The sequence below is a fragment of the Lissotriton helveticus genome, chromosome 5_1 (assembly GCF_964261635.1).
Source record: "Lissotriton helveticus chromosome 5_1, aLisHel1.1, whole genome shotgun sequence".
In the NCBI taxonomy this organism is placed as follows: Eukaryota; Metazoa; Chordata; class Amphibia; order Caudata; family Salamandridae; genus Lissotriton; species Lissotriton helveticus.
Window position 1 is genome coordinate 1,594,949,989 of NC_136065.1, and position 25,520 is coordinate 1,594,975,508.

The window sequence follows — 25,520 nt, forward strand, 5'->3', positions numbered from 1 at the left end:
CACTGCAAGAATGGTCACAGGAACTAAGAAATTCGAACACATTTCTCCGGCACTCAAGGAACTGAAGTGGCTCCCTATTGACCAACGAGCCAGCTTCCGCAAAACCTGTCTCACCCACAAAGCCTTGCATACTGGTAAACCAGAATACCTGGCCGACAAACTCAAAAGGGCTGGCCAGTCCAGAAACCTCAGGAGTTCCAACACACTTCTACTCATCCCACTGAAATCACGGAAACTCAAAACCGCAAACAAATCCTTTGCGGGAAATGCACCTAGATCTGGAACTCCATCCCCCTCAACATCAGAACGACCACCTCCTTCCCGAAATTCAAGATCCTTCTCAAAGCCCTCTTCCTTGAGCGCTCTTGCCCACAACGTGAATTACACAATTGACTCTAGGAAAGACAACTAACTCCTTTTGCTGATACCCCGCAGCCTGAAGATCTTTATTGTAACTTTCGTTGCGAATGCCCGTAAGTTGGTAACTTGCAGATGTTTGTCTTTGCAAAAATTGCTCATAACTGTACCTGCTGTGATACCCTTGGGTCCAGCTAGCGCTTGTTTTCACTAAGGATACTTATACGTGTGCCTACCTACCATGTTTGGTTTTAATCGCGGCATGTACAGAACTTAATATGGCCATATGTTATTGGAAATACCTCGTACTTTCAACGTATTCTGAGACTAGCACGAGCACAAGTTGTTCTTTGAAATACCTCTAACGTTCCAAGACTCCATTACTGTCCTCCGGCGGCGTCATTGTTGTGAACAGAAGCTGAAGGGATTCCAAGCTCTTCGCGGTGGCATTATCGGAAGGAAGCTGCTGGTGTCAGAGTGATGTCAATGCGCTAGCGTGCGCGGTCACGTACGTCGTAGCGGCCATATTGGATTTCTCCTGCTATGCGTTTAACGTTCTAGATGTTGTTTACTTCAACGTCTGGGTCACGCATCTGCGTATAAAGTAGCGATCAGTTTGGATCAAAGCCGCTACTTACATCAAGTCACAAGTCATTCATCTCAGACTTTACGGCGGATTTTTTCAGATACACGTTGCTGAGTGGATCGTTTTGGTTTATTTCGTATACTTTCTCAGCAATCCACACGCTTTGTACGTTAATGTTTGTCAGGTAACTTACAGTGCGCATCAAACTCTGCAGTTCGCACGCATATTAAACTTTTGAACATTTGAGAACGTTATTTTCAAGTACAGCTGAACACAGATACCTGAGTGAATTTCAGAACTTAATTCTCTGAAAACCTGGGTGTGACATTTAATTGCTTTCTTTTCTAAAACAATTCTGTTATTTATTGTGTTCTTTTACATACCTTTATACTTAGCTTAATACCACTCTGGTGTAAGTTAGCCATTGATTCCCGTATTGTTACTGATTTCAATTAGCATATGTTTGGCGCCATGCAAAATGTAACAGCAGCTCCCTTCTTTTTAGCTAGTCCTGGTGATCCTCCAATACGATGGAAGAAGTGGAAAAATGTTTTCGAACGTTATGCAATGGTGTGTGGTGCATCTCTAAGCGCTGGGCGTAAGACTTCTCTTCTTCTTCATTGCTTAGGAGCTGAAGGGCAAGATGTGTTCGATCATCTTCCTGAGCTAACAGATGCGGAATCAAATGGGTTAAATGACTATGAAGTATGTATCCTAAAATTAGATAAGCATTATCTTCCTAGGGTGAGTACTATATTGGAAAGGTACAATTTTGGAAAGAGAGTGCAGAAGGAAGATGAAAGTGTGGAAACATATGTCACTGATTTAAGGAGACTTGTGTCTTCTTGCAAATTTGAAGGGTTAAGTGATGAACACATCAGGGACCAGTTCATGCTAGGCTGCAACATGGAAAAGGTCAGGGATGAGCTTTGGTTGAGGGACGAACCTACGCTGGATGAGGTCCTGGCTATTGCCAAAAGAATAGAACATTCTGTATAATGTGTTGATGTCATCAAGAAAGACAGTGTAAAAGATATAAAGATTCAAACAGTCAATGATGCTAATGTTAGAAGCAAGGTCATTCGGGATGGCAAAGGTAAAATTGATCAAAGGAAAATTAATGATAACAGTTCTCGTTTAAAGTGTTTTTGGTGCGACAATTCAGGTCATCTGGCAAATGACAAAAAATGCCCAGCGAAGCTAAAAACGAAGGTGAAAAAGGTAGAGGAGTATGAAGAAAATAATTCAGATGTAGAGTATGAAGATTTTGAATGTGGTCAGTGGTTCAATCTTCTTCTTCAAAGAAATATTCTCCCACTGATGGTATTATGGTTGACAGGCAGTTGACCAACGTTTTATTTGATTCAGGAGCAAAAATTACTATTGTTTCTAGTGCATTTTATGAAAGTAAGCTCAAAGGCAAGATTAAGTTACTCAAACCTGACATAATTCCACTATCCTATGGTGGTGAGCCAATAAAGTTACACGGTTATTTCATAGGTTTAATTGAGTATAAGGGCAGAATGATTTCTGGGAAAATGTATATATCTAAAAAAGGAGATAGTATTATTAGTTGGCTGCACCAAGGTGACTTAGGTGTATATTTAGATCCAAATTCAAATCCACCCATTTTATTGAGAGAGAGATTGAACACTGTTGACAATCCTGGTGATGATAAATATGTACATGATCTTACTAAAGATTTTCCTGATGTGTTTAAAAAAGGCTTGGGATGCTTGAAGGGTTACCAACATAGGATAAAGTTAAAGGTTGGTTCTGTGACAGTTTGCTGCAAGATCAGAAATTTACCAATATTGGTTAGGGTAGAAATGCAAATGGAGATTGAGAAACTGAAGAGTGGGGGTATACTAGAGGAAGTGGAAGGAACTGTGTGGTTGGCTCCGGTAGTCGCTGCGTGTAAATCCAACGGGGATTTAAGATTATGCATAGATTTGCGCCAACTAAATAAGAACGTGGTAGTAGATATGTATCCACTGCCTAATATTAATGAATTGGTAACTTTGTTAGGTGGTGCCAAAGTCTTTAGCACGATTGATTTAACATCTGCGTATCACCAGATTGAATTGGAGGAGTCCTCAAGGGACCTTAAAGCATTCATAACTCCTTTTGGTACGTTTAGGTTTGTGCGTATGCCTTTTGGGTTGATGTCGGCTCCTTCAGCATTCCAACGAGCTATGGAATTGGTCTTGAAAGATATAAAGGGAGATGACTTGCTGATTTTTGTTAAAAGTATGAATGAACATGATAACATTCTCAGATCTGTGCTGATGAAATTGTGTGAGTACAACTTAACTGTGAAAATAGAGAAGTGCAAATTTAGGACCAATGCTTTAGACTATTTGGGTCATCACATAAGTGAGAATGGTATTAAGCCTAAACAAGAATTGGTTAATGCAATACAAGAAATGGCTTCTCCTACAAACAAAGAAGAGGTGATGAAATTTTTAGGCATGGTTGAGTACTATGCTAAGTTTGTCAAGAATTTTGCAAACTTAACAGTCAATATGAGATCCCTGTTACGCAAAGGTGTCAGCTTTGTATGGTCTGGGGAATGTGAGAGGAGTTTTCTAAGATTAAGACTCATTTGAAAGATGCTCCTTTTCTTCAAAATTTTGATCCAAAATGTAAATGCATACTTACCACTGATGCAAGCAAGAAAGGTTTAGGAGCGGTCCTTCAACAAGTTTCTCCTTCAGGGGTGAATACAATCATGTTCCTGTCCAGAGGTTTAAAGGATCCAGAATCCAGGTATTCTGTTGTGGAACGAGAATCATTAGCTGTGTTTTGGGCCATTAAGAAGCTGAAAAAATTCTTGTGGGGAATTCAGTTTGAGGTCTGGACTGACCACAAGCCTTTGATTGAAATTTTTGAGAGAAAGGGTATTGATCTTGTTTCCAGTCGGATTACCAAGTGGATAATTGGGCTTCAAGAATATTCTTTTTCTGTAAAATACATTCCTGGGTTGGAGAATTGTGTTGCAGATGTGCTCTCTCGTCTCGTTTCCCCTGAGAATACATGCCTAGGTGAGGAGGAGATGGAATCTGGTTATGATTGGGTATGTGTTGTGGATCATGGCCATATAGATGAGCAGAGGTGGCATGAGGCAATTAAATTAGACAAAGTCATTATGGGGGTAATTTCGTTGTTACACAAGGATTGGCCAAATGCTAAGGTGGGAGTGGAAGGAACCAAACCTTTCTGGAGTATAAGGCATGAGTTGTCTGTTGAGAATTAATTGTTGTTTAGAGGTACAAAATTGGTTCCTCCCGGTAGCTTGAGAAATGAATTGATAAAATTGGCTCATGTATCTCATCCTGGCATCACTAAAACCAAAGAGAGATTGTGCATGTCTTACTGGTGGCCAGGGATGAACAAATTGGTGGAGAGAGAGATTCGTGAACGCATGTCATGTGTCACATGTGACAAATCTAGGTCTCCAAGAGTACAACCTATGATTAACAGGAAGAGACCTTCATGTCCTTGGGAGGATATTGCCTTGGATATACTTGGACCCATTAGTGAGAAAGGTTCTCAATGGTTTGTTCTGGTTGTTATTGATATGTTTTCTCGTTGGCCAGAAGTTTTCTTTCTATCTAGTATTGATTCCAAGCATGTGATTGATTGCTTGAGAAGTTTATTTTTGAGTGAAGGTATTCCTTGCTCAATTCTTACAGACAATGGTGTACAACTGGTATCGAAGGAGATGAAAGAATTTCTTGCTTCTAATGGTGTTGTGCATATATTATGTGCACTTTACCACCCAGAGGCTAATGGTATGATTGAGAGGCTGAATAGGGTCTTAAAGGAAACCATTTCCTTGGCAAAATCTAAGTTCATGGACTGGAAAAAGGAGGTGGTGGAGACAGTAAATGAATATAGGTTGACACCTCATTCGACCACTGGGAAAACTCCTTTTCTACTCTTTAGAAGAAGAATACCGAATACTAATCTAGAACCTCCATGGGTCAATAAATATTGTTTATCCAAGGGAAAAGAGAATTCTGTAAATCAAGATGACGTGGAAGCAAGAGAAGAAAGATTAGCTTTGCAGAGAAAAATGTATTTTGACAAAAAGAAAACCACAAAGATGTTCATGGACTGGAAAAAGGAGGTGGTGGAGACAGTAAATGAATATAGGTTGACACCTCATTCGACCACTGGGAAAACTCCTTTTCTACTCTTTAGAAGAAGAATACCGAATACTAATCTAGAACCTCCATGGGTCAATAAATATTGTTTATCCAAGGGAAAAGAGAATTCTGTAAATCAAGATGACGTGGAAGCAAGAGAAGAAAGATTAGCTTTGCAGAGAAAAATGTATTTTGACAAAAAGAAAACCACAAAGATGTTGCATGTAAAGGTTGGTGACTGGGTTGCAGTTAAACGTCCTGGATTTGATAGTAATCCAAAATATCTTAAACCAATGAAAGTCATCAAGGTTTTTACAAATGCTGTTAAGACTCATGACTATATATGGAACTTGAATAGGGTGGTGTTGTTGAGAAGTAAGTTTCATAAAAACTCTTGTTCTGATGACAAATGTTCTAATTCATCTGACCCACAGTGGAAAGCTGTTGGTGCACAAAAAGAGGATGGTATTGTACGACGTTCCTCTAGAGTATCTGTTCCACCCAGATATCTTGTTGATTATGCTTGAATTTTGGTTATGCTTGATTTTGTTATACTTATAACATATCTTTTTACAACCTTCATTGGTTTTATTGTGGGAATTATTTATTTTTTCTTTATTTATTTTGGGATGGGAGAATGTGTGTTTCTACTTGCTGTCTGTTGTTTTGCAATAGGGTCTTGTTTTGTTTTTCCTTTAAGGAGGGAGATGTGTGATATCTTGTTCATTATCTGTTCTCCTCATTATCTCTATGATCCTTCTTGTAAACATTCTAGCTTTCTTATGTTTCTGTGCTTAGAATGTGTGTAGGTCATAGCATCCTTTGAAATGTTAAGAGGACCTGAGAGCAGTTGATGTACTAGTGAATATCTTAATGAACTGGTGGCTGAGATCTTCTCCAAAGAATAAACTACCAACATATTCTTCCAACTCCTGTGCCTATTTCATGGATTATTACACCGCTGGACTTTGTGCATTTATGCTTAGTGTATTTCCTGTGCTTTCAAGGAAGTTTTTACTTGGCATGACAAGGGACTGAGTAGGAAATGTTTGGCGACATTGGAGGAAAATAAAGCATCCAGTCTTCTGAAATTGAAAAATGTTTTGAATAACAGTATATGTTGAAAATGACAGTGCCCATCCCTCCCTGCACAACTAACTTATACAAAAACACATAAATCACTCCTAGCTCTACATGTCTTTCACACATCTGCACCCAAACACTCACCCCACACCTCCACAAAAGACACCACCCCGCCTCTCCCAAGCACACAGACATTGCCTCGCTAGTCTCTATAGAGAAACCCCACGCCCCCACACGGCTGTAAAACCCCACACAGCACGCACCACGTCCCTCTATACGCGAACACCCCCCACACACGCTGGACACATGCTCCAGGCTGCCATCCCCTGTGCTCCTTCAAGCTCACCCATTCCATAGAAACCACAGCCTCAGAATAGGAGATCACACATGAATACATTCTATAAATGCTCCTTATATGCATCCAATGCGTGTGTAAGTCAGTTTACTGTTTGCCGCCCAGGCATACTCGGTCCTTTATTTTCATGTGTTAGGTAGAATTGCCACCAGTAACATGGTCGATAGTGACATCAATTTGGTAAGCACCAAGAGACCGTTTGTGCTCTATCTAATTCGCCACCAATATGCAGGTGGTGATTGGTGCTTAGTAAAACCCCCCAAAAATGTAGAAAAATCACAGAACCCCCCACTTTCTGTTCACCATGCCCCCCACGTCCCCGCCCTTGACGCGGGACTGTGGCGCTCATTCCCTGCACACAGCCTCCTTACACAACACACCTGCCCGGAGCGCCAGAGCAGCACCCCGGGGCGAACGGTGGAAGCTCTTACCCCCTCACACAGTGCATTACACTATACTGAATGCAACATACACTCCACACAATACCACTCAGTGCCACATTATATGCTACATAATTACACTGCACTCAATGCAACATACACTCCAAATACCACTCAGTGCCGCATAATTACACACCACATAACTACTCTGTACTGAATGCAACGTACCCATAACACTTTTTTTTATAACAAACAAGCATGAGAACAGGCAGGAAGAAGTTGCCAGCAGTGCAAGTACAAAACAAAGTAGAAGACATTATGTTAAAATCTTTTTTTAATCAGATTTTTCAGTTGTATATAATGTTGTCTTCGTTTGTATATAGGTAACAAAAATGCTTAACACTTTTTATTATAACTTTTCAACATAATGTACAGCAGCCACAATGCTCTACAACATAGTGGCGTAACGAAAGTTCCCCCCGCGGCACTGGGGGGAGGAGGGGCGCGCACAGCGCCACCATGCTTGTGACGAGCTCGGCTTGTCATGCTGCACGGTGGCGCTGTGCTCATGACGAGCTGAGCGCGTCATGACCACGCCCTTTTAATGGAACGCTCAGCACCGCGGGGGAATTAGCCCCGCAGCACACGGCCACCGTGCCTCATGACGAGCTGAGCTCGTTATGAGCACGGAAAGAGTTAAAGGGCTCCCCTGCGATGTACACTGCAGCTCAGGCCCCCCTCCCCCCCCCCCCCGCACCGGGGGCCTGTGTTACACCAACATAGCCAAAAGTTCTGGCTAAACACATAAGGTCGCAAAGGCGAGACCTATTGGCTATGCCAATGCTTGTTTAGGAATTGTGCCCTGGGAATACTCCTACTGGCTCCTACGAATCCCCTGCAAAAGAGACAGCTGGCTTGGCGGTTTCTCGACTCATGAATTTGCTGCCTTGCTCGCCTCTACACGTGTGCCAATCAGAAGAACAATGTAAAAGTTACTTGAAATCATAATAACCCACAGAAAACAATTCGTTTTAAAAAAAACTAATCTAGGGAATGATACACAGCCTTACCGGTGCCCTTGTTTTACATCAGAGCAGGTGAGAACCATTTGCACCTAAATACCCAAGCTGCCGCATAGGAAAGCGAAGGTGAAACACTGTTTTTGTCTCACATCATGGCTCCCCGTAGCAGCCTACGTCTACACCACTTAACACTCTAGTTGTTTACTCGACGCACCCCTCCTTCCACCGCATATACGCCACGCAATGATGTCAGGGGCTGACGTTGGGTTCACGCGGTGCCCCCAGTGCCGCAGCCTGTAGTCAGCAGGGAGAGTGACAGGGGAGGGCGGGGCCAGAGGCAGACGCAGCCCATACAAGAAATGGCTTTTCTACGATTAGAGGCGTGGCCAGAAGATAAAGTCAAGGACAAAAGGCGGAACCGCGAAAAATGGGCGGGCTGCTCTGCTTCAAAGAGACGGAGAATCCACCATGGGGCTCAAACGGCTTTTGGAGGCCTTGATGCTGGGGTGTAGGCTAGCACAAGTGGTGCGCCTTATTCGACGACTCCGGGTCCTGCGATGAGACACGAAACCCTTTTTTGGAAAGAGTTTAGTAGGCCGTAGGAGGGACGATGCGTCTTTCAGCAGCAGTGCGGGGTTTATATATGAGAGGTTGGGCTTGCGTGACTGGAGGGGCGGTTTTTGGGTCGGGTGGGCGGGCTAGGCCTGTGGTTGGGCGGGGCCAGTGTCTGGGTCAGTGACAGTTGGAGGAGCTCGGGTTAGTGACAGGGATTCGTGCCGCCGGCAGGAAGTGAACCGCAGGTGCCTATTGCCCCCAGACTCTGCTTTATCCCTATCCACCCGGCGCCCCAGGATGTCGGTGCCCGCCGCTGCCGAGGAGGAGAAACAGACCAAAGAGATGGAGGAATCTGGGCAGCGCTCCTTCCTGGCTACCGTGACCAAAGCCCCCAAGAAGGTGAGCCTCCAGGAAACAGTATCCCCTAACCCTAACTGACAGCACACTTAAATGAACTGGCACATAAGTAGAAGGGTTCCTTTCTCGTACAGAGACCAAATCCCCAAAGTTGAGCTGCCCCTCTTAATGCTAAAGCTTACAAGAATGTGCGCCCATCGAAAACTAGGTGTACAGGTACTACTTGCCCAATAATTAAGGTGCTTTCCTCTGTAATTCTCGATTCCATTCCTCGTGTACTTACACACTTCCTTAATTACCAGAGATGGGGTCTTTCCTCTACTGACCACCTGCCTCCCTAATCTCTACCCACGTTCTATCACAGTCCTAGGACAGTGTGCACTTCCAAGTAGGGGACCCCAGAAAAGGTGAAGCCATAACTCAATAGTATGTGAGAGAACATAATCAGAAGATGAGAAACTCACATTTGTATATCTCCATACACAGCATCGAAAAACCCTGGTGTGGGTGAATAAACTGCACAGTTATGTCATAATATAGACTAATATTCTGTGTTAGAACCAATATTGAGGAAGATCAATCCATGAATCAGTCGAAGAGCCAGGTCTTGAGGCTCCTCCTGAAGGTGTGCAGAATGGGGGAGCATCTGATGTTGACTGGGAGCTTGTTCTAGGCCTTTGCTACGACCTAGGAGAAGTCTCTTCCACCTGCTCTGGTTCTGCGGATGCGTTGGGTCTCTGCCAAGGCGAGGTCGGCGGAGCGGAGGTTCCTTTTTGGTACGTGGAAGGAGACTCTCGTTGAGGTATTTGGGTCCGATGTTGTGGAGGGATTTGTAGGCGTGGGTGAGTAGCTTGAAGGTTACTCTCTTCTCGTTTGTAGCCAGTGGAGGTCTCGTAGGTGCTGGGACATGTGCTCATGTCGTGGGGTTCCGAGGATGAGTCTTGCTGCGGTGTTCTGGATGGTTTGGAGCTTGTGTAGCAGGGACTTGTTCATCCGGCGTAGAGGGCGCTACCGTAGTCCAGTTTGCTGTTTATGAGTACGTGGATGACGGTCTTTCTGCATTCGGGGGGGGATCCACTTGAAGGTCTTGCGGAGGAAGTTGAAGCAGGTGGAGGCGACAACGATCTGGCGGGTCATGGCGAGGGAGAAGTCTAGAATGATGAATAGGTTCTGGGTGTGGTCTGTCGGAGTGGGTGGGTTTCCGAGGGCGGAGGGCCACCAGGTGTTGTCCCAGGCGGTTGAGAAGGGTCCAAGGACGAGGACCTCCGTCTTGTCCGAGTTGACCTTTAGGCAACTGTTGCTCATCCAGGCTGCAACATCTTTCATTCCTTCCTGGAAGCTGAGTCTGGTGTCTTCAGGGTTCTTCATGAGGGAGAGGATGAGGTCGGTGTTGTCGGCGTAGGATATTATATTGAGCCCATGCTGTCCAACGATGGCGGCGAAATGTTGAAGAGCGTGGGGCTGAGCGAGGATCCTTGGGGTACACCGCAGTTGATCTCTGTGGGTTCGGAGAGGAAGTGTGGGAGTCTGATCCTTTGAGTTCTACCCTTGAAAATGGATTGGATCCAGTTGAAGGCGGTTCCCCGTATGCCGGCGTCGTGGAGTTTGGCGGCGAGAGTGCAATGGGAGACGGTGTTGAAGGCTGTGGAGAGGTCTAGTAGGATGAGGGCCGCGGAGTGTACCTGGTCGAGTAGCATGCGGATGTCATCTGTGGCGGCGAGGATGGCGGTCTTGGTGCTGTGGTTGCCTCGGAATCCGAACTGGGAGGAGTTGAGAATGGCGTTCTCTTTGATGATGGTGGTCAGCTGGGCGTTGACGAATGGCTCGGTGGCTTTTGCTGCAAAGGGAAGGAGAGAGATGGGCCTGTAGTTTTTCAGGTCCGTCTGGTCCGCCGTGGGTTTCTTGCAGACGGGCTTGACCTCTGCCCGCTTCCAGTTGTCAAGGAAGATGCCGGATTCAAAGGATACATTAATGGTCCGGCATAGTTCGGGTGCTATGGCGGCGGCGGCTCTGTGGTAGATATGCAGCTGGCAGGTGTAAGTGGGGGCTCCTGAGTGGTGGTATCCTCTGTGGTAGCCAGTTTCCAGGTGGTTGGTGATGTTGGGCTGGTTGTCTGTTCGCTGAAGTTGTCGTAGACGGTCTTGATTTTAAGGTGGAAGTAGGAGCTGAGTTTGTTTCAGAGGTCCTGGGATGGCGTGACATCCGTAGCTTCGCTGGGGGGTTTAGTGAACTGGTGTATGACGTTGAAGTGTTCCTTTGCGTTGCTGGCGTTGATATGGATTTTGTTCCGGATAAAGGTCCTCTTGGTGTCTCTTATGCGCTGGTGGTATTCGGTCATGGCGTTCCTGTAGGTGTTCTGGTCTTCGGTGGTTTTCCTGTTTCTCCAGCATTTCTTGCGGCGTCTGCAGGAGTGCCTGGCTTCATGGAGGTCGGTAGTGAACCAGGTGGCCTTCAGGGGGCGTTGTCTGGCGGGGTGCAAGCTTGTCTGCGCAGCTGGTAAACCAACGGTGTAGTTCTTTGGCTGCAGAGTTGGCGTCGGTCATGGCAGAGGGTGGTGTTGAGGTGTTCCTCTGTGACCTGACTCCAGTTCCTTCGTGGCGGGCGCGGGCGGACCTAAATGAGTTGGTAGTTTTGAAGGTAAAGTGTACACAGTGGTGGTCTGTCCAGAGGGGTTGCGAGGTGTGGCTGAAGTGGATGTTTGCCCCTCCTGTGAAAATGGGGTCGAGGATGTGTCCGGCCTTGTGAGTGGGGGTGGTGACGAGCTGCTTTAGTCCGAGGTTGGCGAGGTTATCGAGGAGGGTGGTGGAATCTGGGTCGCTGCGGTTGTCGAGGTGGAAGTTCAGGTCTCCGATGAGGATGTAGTCTGTGGAGGCGATGGCATGTGGTGCGACAAGGTCGGTGATGGTGGAAGTGGCGCGGGCCCAGGGGGTCTGTAGGCGAGGGTCTTGCGCAGTGTGGTTTGGGGGCTGGCCTGGATCTGAAAGTGGAGGTGCTCTGTGTTGGAGAGATGGGTCGCTCGTGCTGGAGGTGGAGAGTCGGAGAGAGCTCTTGTGCGCGATGGGGAGTCCTCCTCCTGGGCGGTAGTGGCGGTACTTTCTCTAGATCTTGTATCCGTCGGGGAGGGCGGTGGCGAGGTCAGGGGCGGAGGTGCCGTTGGTCCATGTTTTTGTGAAGAAGACGACGTCTGGTGAGAGTGTGTCAAGCAGGTCCCATATCTCTACAGTGTGTCTGTGTAGGGGGTGCAGGTTGAGGAGAATTCAACTCAGAGCTTCTGTGGTACAGGCGTCCGGTGTGGGTACGGCGGTCGTGGGGAGGCTGTCGATGGTGAAGGAGTGTCAGCAGGAAAACTGACCGTGGGTGGTGTACGGTGTCGATCTCTGGCAGCTGTTGTTCCTTCCGGGGTTGAGTGCGAGGAGGATGGCGGAGTTGTAGGATTGGGAGGTCATAGATCCAGGGTGCCTGGCACTGGCCGCGGTCGGGTCATGGACGGGCGCAGACATGCTTGCCTTTGGCACGGCCGCTGTAGAAGGGGAGAGGGGAGGAAAGCGCAGCTGGGAGTCAGGAACCAGCAGGGGGGGAGGGGCAGCAGCGGCGGGAAGGGCACAGATAGCAAAACGGGCACAGAGACAGAAAACGGGCAAACACAGAGAACACAGGTACAATTACTGGCACAATAGAGATAGAGTAAGGAAGCTAGAAGGAAGATAGAAAACGGGCACAGAAGAACAGCACAAAGACAAACCCAGACAACAGGAGCCAGCAGAAGAGCAAGGCTCTCCCATTGGACCACCAGGGATGAGGCGCAGGCAGCAGCCTGCGGGTGGAGGAGGGTCTCAATGACCTACCTGAGCAAACCGAGCACAGTGCCAGAGCGGTGGTACTTAACAGCAGAGCTGCGGGGGGGGAGAGCAGGTCCCTGACCAGGAGGACAAATCCAATATGGTACACATTTCTTTTAGGATGTGTCAGTATGCCTATGGGAGAGAAAAAAACACAAGGATCAAAAAGACAATAACTCCATTATAGAGCTAAAAACATCAACACTGTGCTTGTACGAGTACAAGGTACGAAAGGAGTCGTGATTTGTAATTAAAGTCTTTTTTTATTTATGTAATGTGAATAAAAATATTACAAAGCAGAATTAGTTACTACGTTTCATTAATGAAAGCAGTACATCACTTGACACCGTTGATAAAACGGGCAATTTAAATTTTTTACATTTTATTGGGATTTTTATACAGAGCTATTTGATGTGAGTCTATAGACAAAGATTTGTTATTAGGTTGTTGAAGTTTGTAACTGGTGCTCTATCTACACTACCAAACTACAGTTAAACCAAATACAAAGAAGGGTGTGTACAATTGAAAACTAGTTGCTGCAGGTTGGGAAGAGATTTTAAGGCAAAATATTACCAAAGACGTTGTGTACTTTTTTGAAAAATATTTTAGCATTCTATTACTGACCCTACTCATGTTTCACTTCCAGCAAAATGAACTACTTTGTTAACAAGGTTGCACCTCTACCAAAGTAAAGGGTGACTTTATTCCTACCCAGTAGCCTATAGAGAGATCATGGGTAGCTGGCATTTGGGTTTCTAGTCAACACTGCAGATCTTTCCTCTGGTACCCCTTTAGGAACCGTCTACAACCCTACCAGTGTAAAATCTACCCAGGCCCCATTACTAAGAATCTTGGCTTCTTTCCTTGACACCTTTTGAAACCGGGACAATAGGCATTCCTAAATATTGCTGATGTGTATAGGAGCCATGTCCCTATAATTGGCTCACCAGAATCCGTTTGCCTCATTTGCTTAATATGTTGATTGGGTGAGTTCCGAGGAGCCCATGGATCTTGCAGTGTGATTGGCTGTGTCTAAATCCCAGCAGTCAGTATAACCCTATTCAAGAACCTTGGTCCTTAGAGTCCGAGTGCCACTAGAACTAGACTGAGTTGTGTTGTTAATGTTTGGTCTCCATGTCACATATTTTCAGATTACCTGGCTGTTTAGATGACCGATATTATGTTTGTGTAAATACATAAATTTCTTTGTAAGTAGCAAGATGGTCTGTGCTGTTCTTCTGCTTATTAAGTACATTCTAATCATAAATATCTGAGCATGTGATATAGCCATATACCTTCAAGAAACCCATTTGTGCTTAAAACTGCAATGTAATCTATAAACATGTTCTCCCACTACTCATGTGGAATCACCATCTCTCCTGGAACGAATGAAAGGCCATGTGGTGTAGCAAAGGAAGGCATTATGCCCACCTACCACTGTACACAACTCTAGATCGTCCGAGTTTTCCATCAGGTGGCAATTACCATTCAGTAACCGTTTGCTGCACTCGATGACAAGTAGTTTCCTGACACAGCACCTAAAAGCATTCTAAGTCTATACATTGGACTCAAGGCTACTTCTTTTTTAAGTTACCATCATACACCAGGTTGAGATACTACTCCTGATAGGATGCTCGTTCCACACATAGCTATTTGCCCTTGCACTGCTAATATTTTGCGGCTTCAATGACCCATGCTGGACAGCCTTTTTTAAATTCAATCCTCAGTCAAAATCATTTATTCCTGGCACTAACTACATGCAAAGTCCCCTTTTCATATAGCAGCGTCCCGCTCCGTCATCTTGAAACCACTTGTAATTTGTCTCTGCTCGTCTGTAATAGGTATCTAGTTAACATGAGTCACTCACTGTAGAGGTACTGTGAGTTACTGAGACTTATAATAAACTACAGTCCAACCATAATTGTAGCATTGCAGCTTCAGGACCACTGTTTGTCTGTGCTTATGTCCCTTCACATAGTTCATTCTATTTCTTTTTGGACAGTCTCTGTACTAATTTGTCACATTCAGTCCCTAATAACTGCTCTCTGACAGGATGTCTTTTGACTGTCTTAAATTTTAAATTTAGTTCTATTACCTCTTAGCCATTTCTTTAGAATGAGAGTAGAGGCCAGAAATGTGATCTTACCTTGGATTGTCGTTTTCGCGGACACAATTTCCTTTGTACTCCATGGCCTCGTTTTAGGCGCATGAATATACAAAGCTATGATGTGTTTAGAAACAGCTGACCCTTCTTTTTAACTTGTGGGGATCATGTCTAAATCATCCACGCTTTCCAAATGTAGATCCTACCCTTTGTGTTCTCACTGAAAATTATTTTAATAGTATTCAAGATACATCCTCTAGTTCATAGTTTAGTCGATTCCTCATCCAGGTTGTAATTAATTTGTTCTAATGTGAGCTGTACACTTGAAGTGGTAACTCTGTATTGATTTTTCAGTCAGTGATAACTTTATTCAGTGAATATTAAATTATATAAAATCATACCACTGTGCAGACAAGAACGTGTGTGTGTGTGTGTGTGTGTGTGTGTGTGTATATATATATATATATATATATATATCTATCTCCACACAACAGGTTCCCCATATGGAAAAGCCACACACCGTAGGTGTAATATTCCAGCTTTTATTCTCGAAGGGCTGCAAGCAGTTTCCAACCAAGACGTCATCCACAAGTACTACCAGACGCGTTTCGGGTCCTCTGACCCTTAATCATTGGCACCGTGAGCACGTACAATTTAACGGCAAAATGCAACCATTTGTTTTCAGTAAGTCACTCCCCAGTGGGCGTGGCAATCCTATGGCCTCATGGTATTTGTAGTTGCCATACCTCTTATGAGTCCGTTTGTAAGTGCATAACTCTTCACATTGTTATTTTTAAAAAACCATGGTAGGCTGATGCTCTGTCTTGTAAGAAACACATTGCATTCTTAATCCCTTCGTGAGTGGACTACCTTCCGACACCGATGAACACCAACTGGCCACACCTCAGAACTGTTTTAGCAGTCAGGGCTTTTCCGTGGCCAGAGAGGACCGCCAAATACATCCACACAACAGGTTCCCCATATAGAAAAGCCACACACGGTAGGTGTAATATTCCAGCTTTTATTCTAGAAGGGCTGCAAGCAGTTTCAAACCAAGACGTCATCCACAAGTACTGCCAGACGAGTTTCGGGTCCCCTGACCCTTACTGAAAACAAATGGTTGCATTTTGCCGTTAACTTGTACGTGCTCACGGTGCCAATGATTAAGGGTCAGGGGACCCGAAACGCGTCTGGCAGTACTTGTGGATGACGTCCATCAAAGGAGTGGATCAAGCGGTGAAATCGTATGTGTGTGTGTGTGTATGGGTATGTATGTATGTGTGTGTGTGTGTGTGTGTATATATATATATATATATATATATCTCAACGCTGCATGGAGTTGGCAGAATTTTGTAATAAAAATATTCTCGATATACAATGCATTCCCACCAGCTCCTGGTCCTGAGAACCTGATCTCTGAATCAGAAAGTACTAAGGATGCATCTGACTGTCTAGTCGATTTTTCCCATGCTAGACCTTGTCGTTCTCTCCAAACTTTTTACTACAATCAAATCATGATCCCCCTGTGACGCAGCACCAGTGCACTTGCTGCACAAGGTAAAGGAGGTCATACTACCGGTATTATTGGAAGTTCTGAACTCGTCCATAATCCCCGCCAAAGTACAGAGGTCTTGGAAACACGCCGTGGTAAGAGCACTAATTAAAAAACCCAACCTCAACCCGGAATTATGGAGCTACTACCGGCCGGTTTCGCTACTCCACATGACTAGTAAAATCTTAGAAAAACATGTAAATATGACCTTTACTAATTACCTTGAATCCCATGCGATTTTACATACCTCCCAGACGGGCTTCCGACCTAACCATGGCACAGAAACAGCGCTATTAATAGTCCTGGAGGAATCACGGAAAGTCCTTGATCAGGGAGGTACAGTGGCGATCATCCTGCTTGATCAGAGTGCCGCATTTGACACTGTAAATCACAGCATTCTCTTGGACTGACTCAAAGCGGTGGGAGTGTCAGGCAAAGCCCTATCCTGGTGTAAATCCTTTCTAACGGACAGATCATTCCAGTTATTTGAAGGCAGTCATACCTCAAGAAACGTCCCGCTAACATGCAGAGTCCCACAGGGATCATCATTGAGCCCCACCCTTTTCAATGTGTATTTAAGACCCCTGGCTGAAATAGTCCTCCCGTATGGGATCCAGATCGTGACTTATGTGGATCACACACAGTTGGTCGTAGCCCTCAACCACCCTAAGAAGATCTCAGTTGAGCTTGAAGCCTGCTTAGGAACGGTGGCCACTTGGATGGACCAATCATACCTTAAGCTTAACGGGGACAAGACTGAGCTAATGATTCTTGGCAATCACACAAGCATCTTTCCAGCTGTGAATTGGCCAATTGCTTAGGTCCACCTCCAAAACCCACAGAAAGGATCAAAAGCTTAGGAATCTGGCTAGACAGGTCACTAAAACTTGACCACCGAGCAGTACATGTAGCAGCTACATGCTATGGAATCTAAAGGCAGTTGCGGACAATATTGCCACTGCTCCCGGTAACGGCACTCAGAACTATGGTACAAGCATTGGTGTTGCCATGGTTGGACTATTGTAACTCATTATACCTGGGCACCCCGAATGCTACCACAAGGAAACTACAGGTGGTGCAGAATTGCGCAGCTAGGCTGCTACACAACATCCCCAGAAAACAATCGGCTAAACCAGTACTGAAGGCACTGCATTGGCTACCCATAGCAGAACGCATAATGTTCAAATCACTTTGCATAGCGCACAAAAACCTTTGGGGTACAGGTCCAAAAATTAACTACTCTCTGATGTCTTTTCATTGGCCCTCTCGTAGTCTGAGTACAGCCAACCTATTACAAGCGAGTGTTCCTAAAATCAAGCGAGAACGTTCGGGTGGGCGTATTTTCTCATACAACGCGTTCACTCTATGGAACACGCTACCAATCCAGCTTCGATCAACGACTCACCACCTAGCATTCAGGAAGCAATTAAAAAAGTTGCTCTTCCAGAACCTGCAGTTAGACTGGAATCTTCTAGTGGTTGCAATCCGTGCTGGGATGCCTAAGGGTAGCCATGCGCTTTATCAAGAATGAATTAATAATAATAATACTACGTATACCGTTACATTTCTTCATAAATATCTAAATTGAGAACCTTTTGAAAAATACAAACCCAGATAAAAAGCAGGCAGTGATGAAATCATGAACTTCAGGTAAAAAGGAGAAATACAGCAGGACCTATAGCTCGATAGAATATCTAAATCTAAAATAGCTGTCTACAAAAAACACTTGCAGAGATCATCATAATATAGCACCATTTTGATCTACAACAAAAGGATAAAGATTAACAGGACCTAGTATCTTGAACTAAAAGCCCCATTCAAATACCACACCACAGTAAAATAGATTTCAGGTGTGGATAAAAGCTGTAATTTTAGAACAGCCGTCTTACATCTGTAGATAAAAAAATAGAGGTCTTAAAAACTATGGCGAAGTGTGTTGTATTTGGGGCAGATGAGAACTAAGTGCATTGTTTCACAAAGTGAGACTTGTTCACAGGTACAGGGTTGAGGATTGGTTATTTCGTTTCAGGTGCCTTTTATAAACAACAACTGATGAAAAATACCCATCCTAAAGTATTTCAGTATACACCAATGATTATTAGACATCTGCAAAAGGATACCTCCTCCGACCACTGAAGTAAAAAGCCTGATTTTTCCAAACCACGTCATTTTTCACAGTATTCTCGAGATTAAAAAATAAGTCTGAACTCCCAAGAGCTTTAAAGTTTTCTCTCAAATGGTGCAGCCAGGGTATAGGTGACATGTTATCCAATTTCAAACAGTCTCAGATAGCCAATCTATTAAGGCTTAACTCTGCATTGAGCCAGACTGCACACCAAAGTAAAATAGGTGCAGAGGAATAAAGTCTGAGATGAACTTCATACCAAGCTCTTCATGTACGATCTCTCTGGATACTTTGGCTAACACCTAAGCGACCCTCACAAATGTATTTTTCTCCACTAAAATGGAGGTGGTGTTGGCATAGCCGCAAATATCACAACCAAAAGTGGATATGAGGATGTACTTCTCTTTATAAACTTCTAATAATGTTTGAACCGGATTTTGACATGCAGAGAAAAGTCTTATAGACTAGCAACAACCCCCTTAGAAAGCCCAATATTTATTTTCATTAGGGGCTGCCCTCTGAGACCAGAATCTATTAGAATCCCTAGGGAAGTAAAAGTATCAACCTTGGTTAAAACCTGACTCAGCGTCAAAAAGCTAGTGGTTTTGGTACTTTTAGAGACCATGACATGAGATGTTTTAAAATAGTTAAAAGGTCCAGACTGTCCATAAAATCAATACAAAAGTTCTAAAAGCCGCTGGACACTTCTTGCGGTACTCCCAATTAGAACCGCCTCGTCTGCATATAAAAGGACAGGGATCGATCTACCTCTCACTCTTGGGACACCTGCGTACTGGACAGAAAGCACCCCCTATAAACGATTGATGTACATACTGAGCAGAAAGGGTGCCAAAATACAGCCCTGACAGACACCCTTCCTTAGATTAAAGTGTTTGGTGCATACCGCATTACTCCCAAATATGACCATTCCCATCAGACCACAGTGCAGGTCCTGAAAAAAACACAATCAGCACAGGTTCCACCCCCATGCACCCCAGCTCTGCCTAGAGCTTATCTCTGTTGCCCTATCCAATTTAGAGCTGAAGTCCATGAAGGCAAGGTGTATCAACCCTTTTTTGGCCCTAGTATATTTATTAAGTGATGTAGGTAAATATTCTGCTCCCCTGTTCCCCTACCAACCCTAAACACATACTGAAGGTCAGACAGTATGTTGTGCTCCTCTACCCACTGTGTAAGTCTCTAAAGAATTATACAACCAATGAATTTTACCTCGGTGTCAATTAACAAAATAGGTCTATAACATGCTGGGTTCTTCCTGTCTTCCTTCTTAAATACAGGCACTATCACCGAAATACTCCAGGCCTCTGGCAAAGAACTGCTGATGGAAGCATTTATGTTCAGGGTGAGGAAAAGGGCCCATAGGTCCACTAGGGACTTAAACAAGTACCCCGGAACCCTATTCACGCCTGAAGCCTTACCCGAGGAGAGTGACACAATTGCATCTCTAATTTATACCCAGTGAAACTTCAACTTAACACCCTCTACTGCAGCTGGGTGTGACAGTTCTGAGGCCTCACCATGATACAGTCAAAAAATGATTCACCCAAACCTGGGCTGGGACAATGGTGGCCTGGTCGCTTACCTTATCGGTAAAAAAAAAAAAATAACCAGTGATTTACGACTCTCCAAAACATGGCTCTGTCCCACATAGCATTAGCTGTCAAGTTTGTCCCGCAACTCCTTCAGCCCCAGCTTCCTAATTTTTAGAGTTTCTCTATTAATTGTTCTATATTGTTGCACCTCGCGGCTATCTGATGGTGTTTTTAATGCTTTAAGAGAGCTTTGCAAACTCTGGAGCAATTCTTATTGAACCAACCACCTGGTACTGGAATACTGGACAGCCCCGGCTTAGTAAGAGCAGATGTGATGTGGACACATATTGTATCCGAAGTCCTTAAAATGCTATTCAGAGAGGACTGTTCATCCAGGCATACCTGAAACTCAGATTGGCAAGATGAAACATACTTGGCATTAAGAACCTCCGGAATTACCAAATACCACTTCATTCTCCGTCCCTGATCTTTAGAAATGACTGGAGTTTTAAGAAGGAAATACTGATCCACCTGCTTTATGTCCCAGTAGAAACTAGCAGAAAGGGGGTTATGATCACTAAAAAAATTCCAGTCCACTGAGAATATTGTCAGGGAGGAATATAAACCAGCTGAAACATACATATGGTCAATTTGGAACCATTACCATAACCGTTAAATATCGGGGCACTGTTTCATGAAAGCACCGCTCTTACACTTATAAGATTAATCAAGTTAAAATTGGAAGATAAGTCAGTCATCAAATCCCTCTGTACCATATGTTTAACATGAACTTGGTCGTCATTACCATCCTCCGGGTCCCACCTGTTAAACAAATAGCAGTCTACACAAGGATGGGGATTGAAATCACCCAAGTATCATCAATGCAATATATTTAGTGGAATATGAGGTGTAAAAAGCATTAAGAAGGTGTCCAAGCTTCATAACCACATCATCAGTCTCTTTTCCGTGAATCGTGTCATATGGATGAATACACAGCAAACCACAATTGTTATCAAAGGAAAGAAGAACCCCATGAAGATGGGGGTGAATAACTGAGAATACCTCTGTTTTTTAGATAATGTACTGTTTGACAAATGTTGCTAACCACTCCCCAACACCCACCCCATCTCTCTCCAACTAGATGATGGGTGCACATTCGTAAGGAAGGTGGCAAAGTCCTCCAAATAGGGTTGTGTCCCACTTTTTTTGCAAACAAATGATGTCAGAGGAAGTGAGCGTCTTGAGGTAGTCGGGGTCATCAAATTTCCCTTGCGATACAGCAATATTCCAGCTTAAAACCTTGGGCTTCCTGGCCCTGTGGGGCACTTTTGCAGTTTAATACTAAACTGTGCCATCCCCACCCAGTCAATCCTGATCGCTGAGCCTGTTCAACAAATCATATTGATTAGATAAGGGGATATTAGGACCGTGGTTCCAAGCATGGGCACAATCTAGCACGGGTACCTTGGCAAGACTCTATCCGGCTATTTTACCACAAATTTGCATGCTTATTAAAAAAAGCTTAAAGGCAGCACTGAAATTCTATTTGAAATTACCTGGCAAAGCTGGGAGTTAGTTAAAAATGATCCTGCCCTAGGAGCCTTACAAAAAAAAATAATAATACAGTCTCTGCCCATAATTTTGAGGCACTGCCGATTCATCCCACTTTCCTGACCACTATGATTTCATTGAATATGTAAATGTAGTATACTTGTAAAGCGCACAGCTGCCCCAGCAACGGGGCGTCCCGGCGCTGTATAACTCTGGGGAACCCGTCCTGGCTCTCCATGTGGGATGGTCCCTTGCTGGGAGTCCCCAAGGTGGAGCCAGGCATCCCCGGAATTGGTGGGGCCGTTGTGGAGATTAGGCAAGCTAATGCCCAGAGTTGCCGAGTGGAACCCCTGATTAGAGTAAGCACCGAAGCGAGAATTATCGAGTCCGCTGACCAAGTTCCACGACCCTGCCGCGTCGGGAATTGAACCCTGGTCCCAGGCTGACTTCTGCTCTCAGGCCTGCCGCCTCTAACCAGTGAGCCACACTACTCCAATAACAACTGTCTACACTGAAGGTATCTCTTCTAGTAAGCCAGTGTACAATCTTGTTTTTCAGTTGTTGGACGCTTTCATGGGCGGATTGCAAATGGGGTGGAACATCTGCTAGGACCAAGACGTAAGGAGTGCAGACGGGAGGAAGCTGAAGAACAGCGGAGGGAGAGGAACCCCCATAGACTCCGATGAAGTTTGCTGAACACTCTTTTGTATATCAGCATCTGGGTCTGAGGCATTTAAACAATCCCTGTATTCCAGGTCTGCTACTCTGGGAGTGACCCTCGGCCTTCACATGCCTCCACTACTAGGGAAGTTGACTGTCTTGCGACAACAGGGCCAGAGAGGTTACACATTGAGTTACCAACTGGGTTCAGATTTCCAACATTGCCAAGATCTGAGAGGCATACAGATGTTGAGGGAGATGATGGAGTCTGACTGGGGTGGATGTCTGTCGGGATATTCAAGGGAGTAGATACTTTTATCATAATGTTATCCGTTTCTTCACTCAGCCGCTCTACACATTTCCTCAGTGAATCCACCCTCTCCTCAAGCATGGCAAATCTAAGACCAAGATTCTCAAAGGCAAAATGAATTTTAGTTTCCAGGTTAACTAAAAGGTTCTGTATAGGACCCTCCTCTGGAACAGCAGCCAGATGCCCCCTTTTCGGTTTCTTAGCAGGCTTGTTGCTAGATACTGAAACTTGCGGGTAGTCGCCCTTTCTTTCTCAGCCGCCCTCCCCGTCTGCCTGGTTGTGCATAATTGTAGTTGCATGAGATAATGTATTTGTTGGGTCGACCAAGGGTTGCAAGTCTGTGGAAATTTGCCTTTTTAGGGGCACACCGGTGCAGGGTTCACCTTTCTCTGTCCACGGGTCCTTAGACTAACAAAATAGAGATTGACACTGAAGCTGAAATTCAAAATAACAATTTTATTCACTCATGAGTGAGACCACATCCATGCAACACCTTTAAGTGTTCCAGGAGGTAGTGGCTTGAATACACAGACTTTGGTGCTTATATACTGAGTTTGTTGCTGAGTAAGCATGTAGATACAAATAAAAGGTACAGGCCTACACAGAAATAGTTGCAGTCAGACATGGGCAGATGAGTAATCACAGTAAAGTGGGAGGTGGAACAGAACTGCTTACAGCAGCCACAAATAGTCGACAGTTACATCTTTACCCAGCTGCATTTCAACAGCTACAGCCCTTTTCTCAGCACGTGCTTTACTTTGGCTCAGTACAGAAGGGGTTAACTAAAGTTGATGACTCAAGCAGGATAGAAGGGCAAGCAGCAGTGAAGACAGAATAATTACATAGCTAACAAAATGGATGCCACAGACAAGATGGTTTCAGCTTATGCTAACAGAAATTATCAAGTCCTGAGTGTCCACAGAGGGCTGAGCCTCTAGAACCGGTCTTGCGTCTTTCCTCAAACTTTCCCCATCTTCATCGATTAAATCAGTGCTCTGTTGTGAGTGGGTCAGTTGTTCCTCCACACAAATGATTCCTTCAGTGAGTGCACACACAGCGTTTTTAAGAACGATAGGATAGATCTACTTGTTCAGGGCCATTTATCAGGTATGTTTTACGCCTCCACTTTCCTTTTCTTCATATCATAAATACAAGTTAGTAGGACGAAGAAGCCCCTTCAAGACGACCCAAACCCAAGCTGGAGGCTGGACCCCCACTTGAAGGCCCAGCCAGGTGTGTTGTAAAACTCTGACCTAGGAAAGTCTCCAATTACTTCAGGTCAGACACTCAACCACTTCTGGGTGCGGCAAGCAGCATGCTACGGGGTTCCCCCTGACCTCAGGACTCCACTGTTTATTTTCCACAATGAATACGTAGAGAGGTCTACTTACTAAAGATTTAAGACTTCCCCTTATTGGTGGCGTAACTAGTCACTTTCGAGGTTAATATGATATTTGTCTTGTCACAATGATCCAAAAGGGAAAATAATAAAATACATGGTCTCTAATATACCTGGGCTCTAATAAAACCTTACTACAAAGACTTAGTAGTACGGAACGCGGCTGCCAGATTGTTGTCAGGTGCCGAAGTTTTCATCAGTCGCTAACTTCCTTCGTGGCCTTCACTGGTTGACGGTGGGGAATCGTATTAAATTTAAAGCTACATACTACAAAACTGGAGTGGCCCTCTAATACTTGCAAAAGTTAGTGCAGCATTATCTAACTCTGCGACTTCTTTGCTCTGCCCACCAGATGAGGTTCTCGGTCCCCAAATGTAAATTCTCCTGCATGGGCGGCTGGTCCTTCTCTTATTTAGGACCTACGTTGTGGAACTTTCTACCGCTCTCACTATGCAAGGTGATCGACTATGACCTTTTTCCGCAAAAAGACCATTAACAAGTAAGAGTAGCTTATTTCTTACCAGCAAGAGGGGTGGCCCAACCCGGCCTCATCCAGCAGATGACATTCCCAGGTCGCACATTCCTAGGTGCGATCAGAGCGTGTTCCGCACCGCGGGAGTCCAAGGAGCACTTTAAGCGCAGTGATGTGGCAGTTGCCCTTCCTTTCAGCCTGATCACTGTTCCCTGGAACATGCAATCCCATCCTCTGCAAACAAGACCGTATCCTGCGCCGCAGGTTTCAAAGGAAATCTTTAAGCTCTTCGGCGCAATGATATGGCGATAGCCCCTCTTTTCAGGTTTATTCCTGGGCTATGCAGTCCTCTCCTCGGCAAACACCACTGTTTTTCAGTCACTTTGACTGTATTTGCAGTCTTTGTTTTTGTTTCAGTGAGGATTAGATTGCATAAAAGAACATGATTTTGGTGGGGACGTGTGCTGCAAACTAGAGAGCATCCAGCACTAGATGTTCACACTCCTTCTTCCTTGACCACACATTCACCTTTTGTTAAATAGAACACCACTGTGCATAAGCGAAAAGTGCACCTTACAACTTTCAATTTCCAATCGGTAAAAACATTAAAATAATTTCAACAGTATGCTCTTTTACATATTTTTTTCTGAGTGAAGCTTGAGGAGTTCGTTGCAGATCTTTTGTTCAAAGTGTCAGTAATGGTGAATCTTTTTAACCGCATGCACGCTAGCGGTTTTCCCGCTGTGCGCTGCGTTTAAAAAAAAAAACGCGTTACATGACGAGCTCAGCTCGTCATGAGCGTACGAGCGTCGTCACTCATGACGAGCTGAGCTCGTCATGAGCGCGGAAGGCGTTAAAAACACAATTTGTACACCATCCCTAGGTAAATATTTGGTCCAAGTCTTAGCATTTGTATTTTCATGAAGATGGGTTAATTATGGGTTGAGTTGCAATCATTTGAATACATTCGTACAACATAGACCATCTATTCTAACTTATTAGAAACTGAGCATCTAGTTCTGTGGAGGAAATGTGACCTTACGGCTAGAGCTGCAGGGTCCCAGGTTCACGTCCTATCATCAGGTCAACCTCTTGTGATTGGGCGCAAG

General features: G+C 44.7%; 1 protein-coding gene across 1 annotated transcript in view; it reads left to right on the forward strand.

The window, feature by feature from the left end:
• Window positions 1–8,645: 8,645 nt before the first annotated feature.
• AHCYL1 (adenosylhomocysteinase like 1) overlaps window positions 8,646–25,520 on the forward strand; it is a 319,577-nt gene continuing 302,702 nt past the window's right edge. Inside the window, exon 1 of the mRNA XM_078644788.1 lies at window positions 8,646–8,888. Within this exon, the coding sequence (XP_078500914.1) occupies window positions 8,787–8,888 (102 nt within the window). The 5' untranslated portion in view covers window positions 8,646–8,786. The remainder of the gene's footprint in view (window positions 8,889–25,520) is intronic.